This window comes from Dendrobates tinctorius, unplaced genomic scaffold (genome assembly GCF_039654945.1).
Source record: "Dendrobates tinctorius isolate UK_male_01 unplaced genomic scaffold, ASM3965494v1 ptg000009l, whole genome shotgun sequence".
NCBI lineage: Eukaryota > Metazoa > Chordata > Amphibia > Anura > Dendrobatidae > Dendrobates > Dendrobates tinctorius.
Window position 1 is genome coordinate 20,965,100 of NW_027361677.1, and position 12,746 is coordinate 20,977,845.

The 12,746-nt window shown below is 46.2% G+C and overlaps 1 protein-coding gene across 2 annotated transcripts in view; it reads left to right on the plus strand.

The window, feature by feature from the left end:
* Nucleotides 1–4,391, plus strand: part of SPIRE2 (spire type actin nucleation factor 2) — a 42,279-nt gene extending 37,888 nt beyond the window's left edge. The window contains exons 9-15 of one of the 2 annotated variants that reach the window (XM_073583882.1): nt 1,371–1,587; nt 1,664–1,779; nt 1,849–1,983; nt 2,113–2,180; nt 2,519–2,546; nt 2,648–2,763; nt 3,567–4,391. In XM_073583882.1, coding sequence (XP_073439983.1) covers nt 1,371–1,587; nt 1,664–1,779; nt 1,849–1,983; nt 2,113–2,180; nt 2,519–2,546; nt 2,648–2,763; nt 3,567–3,774 — 888 coding nt within the window. In that variant the 3' untranslated portion in view covers nt 3,775–4,391. The remainder of the gene's footprint in view (nt 1–1,370; nt 1,588–1,663; nt 1,780–1,848; nt 1,984–2,112; nt 2,181–2,518; nt 2,547–2,647; nt 2,764–3,566) is intronic. The other variant, XM_073583890.1, reaches the window with a different exon arrangement.
* The last annotated feature ends 8,355 nt before the right edge of the window (nt 4,392–12,746 follow it).

A 12,746-nucleotide genomic window follows, 5' to 3' on the forward strand; every position in this document is an offset into this window, starting at 1 on the left:
CACTATTCTGCTGGTGCAGTCACTGTGCACATACATTACATTACTGATCCTGAGTTACATCCTTTATTATACTCCAGAGCTGCACTCACTATTCTGCTGGTGCAGTCACTGTGCACATACATTACATTACTGATCCTGAGTTACCTCCTGTATTATACTCCAGAGCACAGTAGTGAACAGTGAGTGCAGCTCTGGGGCATAAATACAGGATGTAACTCAGGTTCAGTAAAGTAATGTATGTACCAAGGACTGTGGCAAGAACAAGGGGGCATTCTCTTCGTTTGGAGGAAAGACAATTTCTCCACCTGCATAGAAGAGGGTTCTTTACGGTAAGAGCAGTGAGACTCTGGAATCCTCTTCCTGAGGAAGTGGTGATGGCCAACTCACTGAATGAATTTAAGAAAGGAATGGATGCTTTTCTTGTGAGTAACAGTATAGAAGGTTACAAATAACATAATATTATAGGTAGAGGGTTGACCCAGCTTAGGGGAAGGAATTTTTTTCCCTATGGAGAAAATTGGCTGCTACTCTGTGGGTTTTTTGCCTTCCCCAGGATCAACAATGCAGAACAGCTGCACTAAACATAGGCTGAAATAGATGGACATAAGGTCTTCCTTCAGCCTTCAAAACTATGTTACACAGTGACTGCACCAGCAGAATAGTGAGTACAGCTCTGGAGTATAATGCAGGACATAACTCAGGATCAGTAATGTATGTACACAGTGACTGCACCAGCAGAATAGTGAGTGCAGCTCTGGAGTATAATACAGGATGTAACTCAGGATCAGTAATGTATGTACACAGTGACTGCACCAGCAGAATAGTGAGTGCAGCTCTGGGGTAAAATACAGGATGTAACTCAGGATCAGTAATGTAATGCATGTACACAGTGACTGCACCAGCAGAATAGTGAGTGCAGCTCTGGGGTATAATACAGGATGTAACTCAGGATCAGTAATGCATGTACACAGTGACTGCACCAGCAGAATAGTGAGTGCAGCTCTGGGGTATAATACAGGATGTAACTCAGGATCAGTAATGTATGTACACAGTGACTGCACCGGCAGAATAGTGAGTGCAGCTCTGGGGTATAATACAGGGTATAACTCAGGATCAGTAATCTATGTACACCGTGACTCCACCAGCAGAGTAGTGAGTGCAGCTCTGGAGTATAATACAGGTTGAGTAATGTTTCGTATATACACAGTGAAATGTTTAATGCTGTCGGGCCCCCCATTGTCTTCACCCCTGAACACCGGCCACACTGCCTGAGGCAAAGCAATATCGGGGCATTTAGGAGAGTGAGGTATATAATAAAAGTGACCCCCACAATTCTGCTGTAACACTGAGGTATCGCTGTCTTCCCCCAGGACGATGACTCCCCCAATTCAGAGCTGCGGCGGGTGATCAGTGCTCCCTTGCCCCTGAAACGTGACCGCTCGTTTTCGGAGCAGGACCTGGTGCAGTTACAGACTGAGATGGGGCACAGGCCACACAGGGAAACGGCTCAAGAACAACAAGGACCGGAGTCTCGGGCGCGATCTGGCAGCATGACCACCCCGCACCGGCCCCTGCATCGGCACCTGAGTAAGTGGCTGCTGCGTCCCCTCTGTGCGGGGTTTTCTGCTGGGCACGTGCAGTAATGGCAGATTTCTCTTTACAGCGGGTTACTCAGACTATGGCAGCCCTGCATCGCCCAGTCGTAGCTCCCTCCGCTCCGTGCAGGAGAAGGCAGAGCCGGAGTCTGCCGCAGACAGCAGCTCCCGCCATCGCTGGCTGGTACGTCTCCGTTTTCTTTGTGTCCTCCGGTCTCGGATGGAGTCACTGACGGTAATGTCCGTTTTGCAGGAGTTCAGTCACCCGGTGGACACTTTGGCGTTGACCGTAGAGGAGGTGATGAACGTGCGGCGGGTGCTGGTGAAGGCCGAGATGGAGAAGTTTCTGCCGAGCAAAGATCTATACACCAACCTAAAGAAAGGAAAAGTATGGAGGAGAACAACCACCACCAGCATCCCAAAACCCGCACCCTTAAAAAAAAAAAAAAAAAAAAATGTGTTGCCATATTGGCTTGTGTCAATCAGATCCTCACGGCGCTCGTGCTTTGTTCCTTAGGTTTGCTGCTGTTGCCGGACAAAATTCCCTCTGTTCTCTTGGCCTGCGAATTGTCTGTTCTGTAAAAGGTGAGCGATTCCTACGCTACGGATGGATGGATGTATGAACTGTTGGACTTGGCCTCCCGGGTTGCAGCTTTTTGACTCGCCCTGTCAATTTGTCATGTGACGATGCACGTTTTGCCATCTTTTCGCCTAATTCGCTCTTTTGAAATCATTTTCCTAAATGAAGGATTGTTTGAAAGCTTTTGCAGCGTCATCCCCAAGTGAATTGTCAGCCTTCTTTCTCCATCTGGTGGTTGCTTGAGGAATTGCAAGTCTCTGTTAGGGAGATTTTTTTTAATGGTTTATAATGCCTTAACATATGGAGATATTGAAATATTAAAACTCACTTTTCTTATTTCTAGGTCTGCTTGTGGCTCCTGTAGTGTTAAGGTAAGATGTCAGGTGGCATTTGTGGTACTACATGACCCAGCCCGGACAGATAGTTTGTCACTTTCGTGTAGATTTGATGCATATCCATGGATATATTCTAGATGAAGCTTCCCGCCAAGAAGTTGGGGCACATCCCGGTCTACAGTGTGGGGTTCGAGACCCCCCCAGGAGTAGTCAGCACAAGTGGAAATGCTCACAAGAAGCGGGACGCCTTCCAGTGAGTATCCATCCACCTTAGGGCTGCGGACATGACGGTGGCTCTAATGCACGGCCACTAATAAGTATCAGTGCGGTTGCGTTGCAGCGTCCCAAAAAAACCTGCGCTTCTGATCTAACGATCACCAAAATGTCGCTGCAGTTTTATTATCATAGACGGCAAAGTAAGATGCACGTGGCTGCATTTTACTTGAAATCTGGGTGCAATTTGTGGGGTTTTTTTTTTTTAATTTTTGGGATAAGGTTTTTGCCTTGTGCACATTGTCGCCCCCTGCTGAGCAATATGCAATTAGCATGAATAAGAGCTCTTTTTAGAGAAAAAAAAAAAAAAAAAAAATATATATATATATATATATATATATATATATATATATATCTGCTTTCTAACGGAAACAGCACCACCCATGACCACAGAATGTGTCTGGTATTGCAGCTCAGTCCCATGGAAGTGAATGGAGGCGAGCTGCAGTACAGTGATGGCATACGATCCTTGTCATATATCTATGGGACTGCATCTTTCCCTGCAGAGCGGCGCTCTCGGACACCCAGCGGTGCCGTTCCTTGGATACCTGGTGGCCAGAGCGCAGCTCTTGCAGAGCTGAACAGTAATTCAGTCGTGCCGTTGATGCCTCATTCTCAGTGGTCCCAGATCAGGTAATATACCATCACTTTATCAGATGGGAATACTGCTCTGACTGCTGTAATAGCGCCCCCTATGGATAAATATGTGCATACATAACTGGAATTGCCTTTTAACTGCTGCACCATGACAATAATGCTCCTCTCCTCTCCACTTTTGCCCAGGTCCTGCAGCGGCCTGTCCTGGAAGAACGTCGAGGGTCAGTTCCCCCACATCTATGCTCAGGGTTCTGCTCTGAAGGACGTGTGTTCAGACTGCGCCAGCTTCATCCGCGACGTGGTCTGCTCCAGCCGAAAAAGCGTAGATATCCTAAATACCAGACCCCGACCGGGGACCTCTCATCCCCAATACCGGACAGTCAAGAAACTGTGATGAAATGCTGCACCTTCTGCCCCCATCCATCTCCACCGATTCCTCCTGCTTAGTGTAGAGTCCTGTGGGAGGAGGGGAGCGAGTGTTAACCCCTCCTACTCCAGGTGTTTATAACCTCTCCTATGTATAATTATTGAGCTGCTACTGAATGAACCGACCGATGTGAGGAGATGCCTTGAGGAGAGGAGCGGCGCTGGTGTCATCGCTGGTCCTGGAGGGAAGACCTGTCCTGAGGAAGGTGCTGGGTCACCAGGGACATCAGATGGATCATTGAGTCATATCGGTGCCCACACTGCTCCTGAAATCCTCAGTTCATTACACTGTGGGTCTCCAGAAAACAGTCCCTCTGTCTCCACCTATAGACTAATTTTACTTGAATTTTTCCCATGGATCACTGAAATGAAAATTGGATAAGCTCAATGTTAATTCCATAAATGTCTTTTTTTTTTTTTTTTACTTGTTGTAATTGCCGCTGTTCTCCTGAATCTGGCGATGTTTTTCTTTTGTTCCCGCGCCTCTCCATTGCTGAGATATGGCCTCCTCTTCCCTGTATGTAACTGTAGTCTTGTTGCCAAGTGGGTGTGGTCCCCAAGAAGACTCCCACTTGGCTAAAAGACCAGATTTATGTATGGGGAAGAAAGGGTCATATCCCAGGAACCGGAGAGGCACAAGAACAAAAGAAAAAAATCTCTGGATTCAGGAGAACAGCGGCATTTACACCTGGTAAAAATTACATATTTATGTGCAAAAATGTAATATTAGGAATTATTAATTTCCTAATATATTTGAAACTGTAAAACCTCCAGTAATGACCTCTGTGTCTTTCAATTATAGACCCGGTGGTTTACTTATGATGGGGGTGCAGGGGAATTTTCCAGCCCAGTCACTAAGCTTCGTAACAATTTTTTTTTTCTAATGTAAAATGTCATTTTTAGATAATTTCTAGAGAAGCAGTTTCCGTAAAAAAAATTACTATGGGAAATATGCCTGCCAAATTGTGCTGCTCTGAAACACCACCTGACAAGGCCGCGGGGTTGCTGCACACTGCTAGGCTGTTAAGTGTCATTACACATTGAGTCTACTTTCACATAGCGGGTGCATGTCGCAGCCGGACGGGGCGCCCGCTGACCGGAGCGGACCCTTATTGCTGGGTCGGGTCATTAGAACCACAGTCGGGGCAGGACACGTAGCCATATTAATGGCACAGAAAGGTGCTTGTATTACACTGGGGTGAGTGACCTTAGGGTTTCTGGTTGTTTGGTGTGCTGGGAGTTGTACTTTTACAAAAGCTGGGGAGTTAATGTGTGCAGGCATCACTACAGTACAAATCTGCAAAAAGCACTTTTGCACCTAGGTTGAGATTGAAGTGGATTGTTGTGAGAGGTTACAGCCCCCAGGTATTAAAGTGTAACAGTGGATTACCCCCCCTAAGTACCTGGGGTCCTGCTATAGTCATAATCACCCTGTCATCTATATACATAGCCCCTCTGCTATACCCCATGTGACCAGCAGAGGCAGTATTTTCCTATGCAAAAGAAGTGAGCGGTTCCTGACAACTCTGTACAGGAGATGGAGTCGTCACTTTCTTCGCGTCTCCATATCACGAGGTCTCACAGCAGTAGGATTTTGAGGTGTAGATTATCTGGACCAAGCAAAAAACAAAACAAACCAAACCTGAATTTCTGAGTTGCCTTTAAGGCATTGCCGTTACACTCACAACCCGGTGCGAACCTCACAGTATCCTCTGCCTTGTCCCTAGTGCATGCGCCGTCCTTTCGTCCTGAATTGCCTTTTGCGCAGCCACCAGCCTCATCCGCTTCCCGGACTCCCTCCGGTTATATACAGGAGGCTGTATCGCTACATAGGACCTTAATACGGAGAAGTACAGGTGCGCTGGCTGAGATTTAACCCCTTTAGGACTGGCCGAGCTGATTAACTGTTGCAGGGCGACGTTTCGCCAGTTCTCAGGCAGTCCTCAGGTGGTTCAAATCCTATTTTTGTAAGAAAATTAAAAAAAAATGTAAAGACTGAATGATTGTGTAAATATATATATACTGTACATGTATCTAGGGTAATTGCATCTCCCTGACCGCACTCGTCATAAAATGTCGCACTGCAGTAAAGAGTGGGATTTTTTTTCTAAATTGTCCGTGTTGAGTTCTTCTTTAGTTGGTAGAGAAGTGAGAACCTGCGTTGATGTGAGGGGGGTCTACGGTGGTCTTGGTGAGCATGAGGGGGGGCAATAGTATCTGTTCTTAATGGATGCATTGCAGAGATTACACGGGGGGAGAACATGGATGTGTGAATGAGGACTAACTTGGAGACTGAAAGCTTGCGGCTTGCTCAATCAGAGGTCATGTTATGGAGGTATTCTCCCGTATAGCAGCTAGCAGACAATACACCCATACAGTTGTGGCCAAAAGTATTGACACCCCTGCAATTCTGTCAGACAATACTCAGTTTCTTCCTGAAAATGATTGCAAACACAAATTATTTGGTATTATCTTCATTTAATTTGAAAAAACACAAAAGAGAATGAAGCAAAAAGTAAAACATTGATCATTTCACACAAAACTCCAAAAATGGGCCGGACAAAAGTATTAGCACCCTCAGCCTAATACTTGGTTGCACAACCTTTAGCCAAAATAACTGCAACCAACCGCTTCCGGTAACCATCAATGAGTTTCTTACAATGCTCTGCTGGAATTTTAGACCATTCTTCTTTGGCAAACTGCTCCAGGTCCCTGATATTTGAAGGGTGCCTTCTCCAAACTGCCATTTTTAGATCTCTCCACAGGTGTTCTATGGGATTCAGGTCTGGACTCATTGCTGGCCACCTTAGAAGTCTCCAGTGCTTTCTCTCAAACCATTTTCTAGTGCTTTCTGAAGTGTGTTTTGGGTCATTGTCCTGCTGGAAGACCCATGACCTCTGAGGGAGACCCAGCTTTCTCACACTGGGCCCTACATTATGCTGCAAAATTTGTTGGTAGTCTTCAGACTTCATAATGCCATGCACACGGTCAAGCAGTCCAGTGCCAGAGGCAGCAAAGCAACCCCAAAACATCAGGGAACCTCCGCCATGTTTGACTGTAGGGACCGTGTTCTTTTCTTTGAATGCCTCTTTTTTTCTCCTGTAAACTCTATGTTGATGCCTTTGCCCAAAAAGCTCTACTTTTGTTTCATCTGACCAGAGAACATTCTTCCAAAACCTTTTAGGCTTTTTCAGGTAAGTTTAACTTAGGCCGGGGTCACACTACAGAGGACTACGGACGAGTGAGAGGCGTAAAAAGCACGCATTAGACACGGACCAATGATTCTCTATGGGGTCCCTCACACCAGCCGTATATTTCTCCTCAGTATCCTACGCTCCGTGCCAATTGCAGCATGCTGCGATTGTCAGCATACTACGCCCGTAATACGCCAATGCAAGTCTATGGGTGCGCAAAAAATACGGATTACACACGGACCACACATGTGACTCGCGAGAAATACGCAGGTCTTTTGGCTGGTGACAGGAAATGCCCCAATCCATCATCAGGAAGCCTAGACATGCAAATGAGCTCAAAAACCACTCCAGCCATCCAGGAAGTCAGCCTCCACGGAGTACAGCAGCAGCAGCATGGCGCCATATTTCCTTAATGTGGAGATGCTTATAGTATTAGTGCAGGAGCGGCCAGAACTTTGGGACCAAAAGGATCCCAATTATGCCAACCGAGCAAGAAAGGAGGCGTCATGGAGGCGCATATGTCGCCAGATGTTCCATGACTTTGGTGATCGGCCACGTGAGGAGCAGCAGAAACTGAGTATGTACAAGGCCCAAAAATGATTTAAATTACCTCACAAACAAAAATTCATACAGATTCTGCCCCCCCCCTTCCTGTCCTCCTTTTTGCCTCATGAGGCGGGTAGATTTTGATGTGACACATAGTTTCACACTGCCATCATTTTGCCCAGGCCACAAGCTCCTCTTCCTCTTAGGCAACCAAGCTATTAAGTGTAGTTACTTGATACATGAACTATTGTGACCCTGTGTATCTGGCCTGGATGGCCCAATTAGATATGCCTCCCTGGGTAGAAAGCACACCCCAGAAGGCCCCATGTCTAGACTACTGGTAGCAAATGTGACCGATCAAATATGTGAAATTGATAATATTTCCTGTCACATTGCAGTGGAAGATGTGATGAAACGCTGGCGAAGCATCCGGGACCAATACCGCCGGGAACGCCAGCAGCGGTCCAGGAGTGGGGATGCGGGCTACGTGAAACGCAAATATGTGTATTATGACCGGCTCTCCTTCCTCGCCCAAATTCTGGATCTGAGACCGTAAGTAGATACCTCACACCACATTACACCGATACTTTACAGGGCCAAAAATATTGATGTATTTTTGCCTCTGTTCTATTTCATAACAGAACTCAATCCGACCTTATGGATCGAGGAACGGCCTCAGAGGCAGAGCCCATAATAGATCCTGTAGGGGATGAGGTGGCTGGCCCATCTTCTCCCCCTACAAGAAGGATGGCAGAAGATGAGGCATCACAGGACAACCCATTGGCTGCCCAACAAACCACACCACCAGGACCGTCAGCTGCTGGGCCATCACCCATCCTGGAGGAGCAGGGCAACTTGAGCAGCAGCCCAACTGCCCAGATCCGGGGCTCCCCACAGCCTGCTGGAACATCCCGGCGAGAACGAAGAAGGCGGCAGATGGCTGTTCAAGATACCAGGACCAATGTGGCACTGGGGTCCTAAATTACCTATCTAGAGTCACTACAGATGATGGGGAGGAGGCCTACTCACGTAGCCTGTCCCTTTATCTCCGTGCCCTTTCCCGTGAGGTCAGGCTCCGTATTCGGGGATGTTTTCAGATCCTGCTTGATGCAAGCACACCCCCCAATACCCCATATGAGCTTTTCGAATATCTGGAGAGGTGGCAGCTTTCCCCCCGAAATCTAATGCGCATGAGACCACCCACACAGATGCTTGCTCAAGCAGGGTCTGAACATCCTCAAATACGTGGGCTTACACCTCACCCCCTTCCTCCCCCTACCCAACCTTCACAACAGCAGCAACAGATTTCTGGCTCTAGCCAACCCCACCAATATGGCCACTTTTTCCCACCCAGTGTTGGAGGCTATATTGGTGGGTATGAGACACGGGCCTACCCGCCCCATCAAGATGCCCCTCAGCAGTATTACTATGGCCACTACCCCCAACAAGCACAGGAGGAAGGTCAGTACCAACACCATGGGCAACAGTATGCACCCACACAGGGCGATGTTGCTCAAAGTAGTCCGCAGCAACCACAGGCTGCTCCTCCGCCTTCTCCTTCCCCAACATTCCACAATTTATAAGTGGCTAAAAACATGGACTTAGTAAACCCATACTGTATATGAGTGTTCTTAAGCGGTCTGATGGGAGGAGATGTCCAGTGTGTTTGAACTGGTGCTCAAAATCCCAAGGCAAAGTAAAAAAGAGGTTTTCTCCATCATCAAAATGAGCTAAAACAGATACTAATAACATTTCTTATGACGGTTTTCAAATCATATGATTAAGACACCATGATAGACAAGGCTACCTTATGCGTTTCTGAGACATATTACATGTCTGTAAAAAAGACAATATTTCACCGCGCTATACTGGCAAAGTCAAAGGATCAAAATAGAGTACTCACTTGATAATGCATAGAAAAGGCGTGCTGTCCATATTCACTTAGCAAAATTTAGGCCAGCTAACTATATTCCAAAATCAAGGCAAACAGCCTCAAGACCATCACGCTCTCTCTATGTATTATCAAGTCAGTCTTCTAATTTGGTCCTTTGACTTTCCCAGTATAGTGCGCTGAAATATTATGTTTATTACAGACATGTAATATGTGTCAGAAACGCGTAAGCTAGCCTTGCCTGTCATGGTGGCTTATTAATATGATTTGAAAACCTTCAGAATAAATGTTAGTATTATCTTGTGTAGTTCATTTTGATGATGGATAACTCCTCTTTTTTACTTTGGATTCCAAATGTGTACAGTTGCAATGTTGTTATTGCACTATGTATGTTGTAGGATATGTTTGTAATTTTGTTTTAACAACAATGTTGAAATATGCCAAAAGGCCAATTTGGGCCATTGCCCAAGTTTTTCATAGGGCAAGAATATGTTTGCCTTACAAACTAAAAAAAACACCAAAAAAAAGGCAAAAGTAAAAATTTGGCAACTACACTTTACGTCTCTGTCTTAATTGTCCAAACCCATATCAAAATACGCTTACCAAATCAAAGCAACAGTCAGAGATTCAGAAGGGGTAGAAATATATATATTTTGACACACATCAAACCAACATTGCCAACATAGAGACAGCATGCTCTTGCCAAGAAGGTGCCATAAAGTAATTAGTGAAAATATCACGCACTTTGAGGCCAGAGATCGGTCTACGTTGATGGTTGATAGGTGGTCTCACCCTACACACATTGTCCGGCCCACGCACAACACCAGCAGAGGAGGAACAATCATGTATCCTGGTGAAGTTATGAAGAACCACACAGGCTTTAACTACTTCATTAACATTTTGTTCACTCAGCTGAATGGCAGACTGGAGTACCCGCCATTTGGCACAAAGAATCCCAAAGGAACACTCCACCAGTCGCCGAGCACGTGATAGGCGCAAGTTAAATATCCTGCGCCTGTGGTGAAGGTTGCGCCGGGGATATGGCCTCATGACATTGCGCGATAACTGAAAGGCCTCATCTGCCACAAGGACATGAGGGACACATTCTTGAGTGGAGCCTGGTAGCTGGCGTGGTGGTGGGAGATCCAACTGGTTGGTGCGTAGCCGCCGAGCCATTATGGAAGTATTGAAGACTCTAGAGTCTCCCGTCCTTCCATAGGCCCCAATGTCAACAATTATAAACTTGTATTGAGGGTCTACCAGAGCCAACAATACAACAGAAAAGTATTGTTTATAATTGAAGAATTGGGAGCCTGAGTTCGGCGGCTTACGCACCCGGATATGTTTGCCATCCAGGGCCCAATACAATTTGGAAACTGGCAGTCCTCCTCAAAGTCCCTTGATATCCTCAACCAGTCTTCCATCCTGGGCTCGGGCATGACGAGTTGATGTAGTCTTGTCCATATTTCACTACATGTTGACTTGACTATTCCAGATATGGTTGATCTTCCAATCAGAAACTCATGGTGGAGGGCGGCATAAGACAGGCCAGTGGCCAGGAAGCTGAAGAACAACAGAAAAGGATGATTGTCGAATGCACACATTTACAAAACAAACAGTTCCATACATAACAAACTTGGTAGGATTTCAGAGCAAATAACACACATATCTTGCTTTGCACAATGAGTTAGTGATATTCAGTACATATTACACATAACATTCTGGTCTGTAAGTTGACACATATGTGGACTAAGATGAGGGCCTAAAACTTACTACAAGAAGGCAAAAATTCAAACTTTGCCCAACACATTATGAACATAGAGAATGTGGTTGTGTAGTACATACCGTAATGTGAGTAGAAGTCGCTCCTCTGCAGATATAGATTTGCGCATCCCTGTGTCCTGAAAGGTTATCCCAGGGCGCACTGTCTCCAACAGTCAATCAAATGTGGCAAGGCTCATTCGACAGTATTAGTAGAATTTTACAGGATGCTCACGCATAGAAGAATAGAGGGGGTGAAAATGACCTTTTGTGAGTCGTTGCCTCAAAAGTGGATGTACCCACATGCGTCTCCTCCTCCGCGGATCCACTATCACTGGGTATGGTTACCCAAAGCGCCGTGAAAAAAGCCAGTTGAAGAGAACCTGCTCAGTTGTGTTGAAAGTCAGACCCTCTGCCATGTTACACATACAACAGCAACACACCTAGTGAAGGCAAGGTGACAAATGGACAGAATGGAGGCTGCCACCTGTTCCTGAGCCAATAAATAGGGTGCAGGCTAATGATTTAAATAGTTAGCAGGCCTCAAAACCGTTAAATGTCCATTTTGCAAGCCTGCGAGAAAATCTCGCCATACGGATTCAATACGGATGCCATACGGATGATTACATGAGCAAAATACGCGACCGCACCTTGCTTACAGATGACATACGGAGCACTATTTAGGGGTCATTCATCCGTATTACGCCTGTAAACTACGGACCGTATTTTGCGTTGGTTAGTGTGACCCTGGCCTTAGCCAAAATAACTGTGACCAACCGCTTCCGGTAACCATCAATGAGTTTCTTACAATGCTCTGCTGGAATTTTAGACCATTCTTCTTTGGCAAACTGCTCCAGGTCCCTGATATTTGAAGGGTGCCTTCTCCAAACTGCCATTTTTAGATCTCTCCACAGGTGTTCTCTGGGATTCAGGTCTGGACTCATTGCTGGCCACCTTAGAAGTCTCCAGTGCTTTCTCTCAAACCATTTTCTAGTGCTTTTTGAAGTGTGTTTTGGGTCATTGTCCTGCTGGAAGACCCATGACCTCTGAGGGAGACCCAGCTTTCTCACACTGGGCCCTACATTATGCTGCAAAATTTGTTGGTAGTCTTCAGACTTCATAATGCCATGCACACAGTCAAGCAGTCCAGTGCCAGAGGCAGCAAAGCAACCCCAAAACATCAGGGAACCTCTGCCATGTTTGACTGTAGGGACCGTGTTCTTCTCTTTGAATGCCTCTTTTTTTCTCCTGTAAACTCTATGTTGATGCCTTTGCCCAAAAAGCTCTACTTTTGTCTCATCTGACCAGAGAACATTCTTCCAAAACGTTTTAGGCTTTTTCAGGTAAGTTTTGGCAAACTCCAGCCTGGCTTTTTTATGTCTCGGGGTAAGAAGTGGGGTCTTCCTGGATCTCCTACCATACAGTCCCTTTTCATTCAGACGCCGACGGATAGTACGGGTTGACACTGTTGTACCCTCGGACTGCAGGGCAGCTTGAACTTGTTTGGATGTTAGTCGAGGTTCTTTATCCAACATCCGCACAATCTTG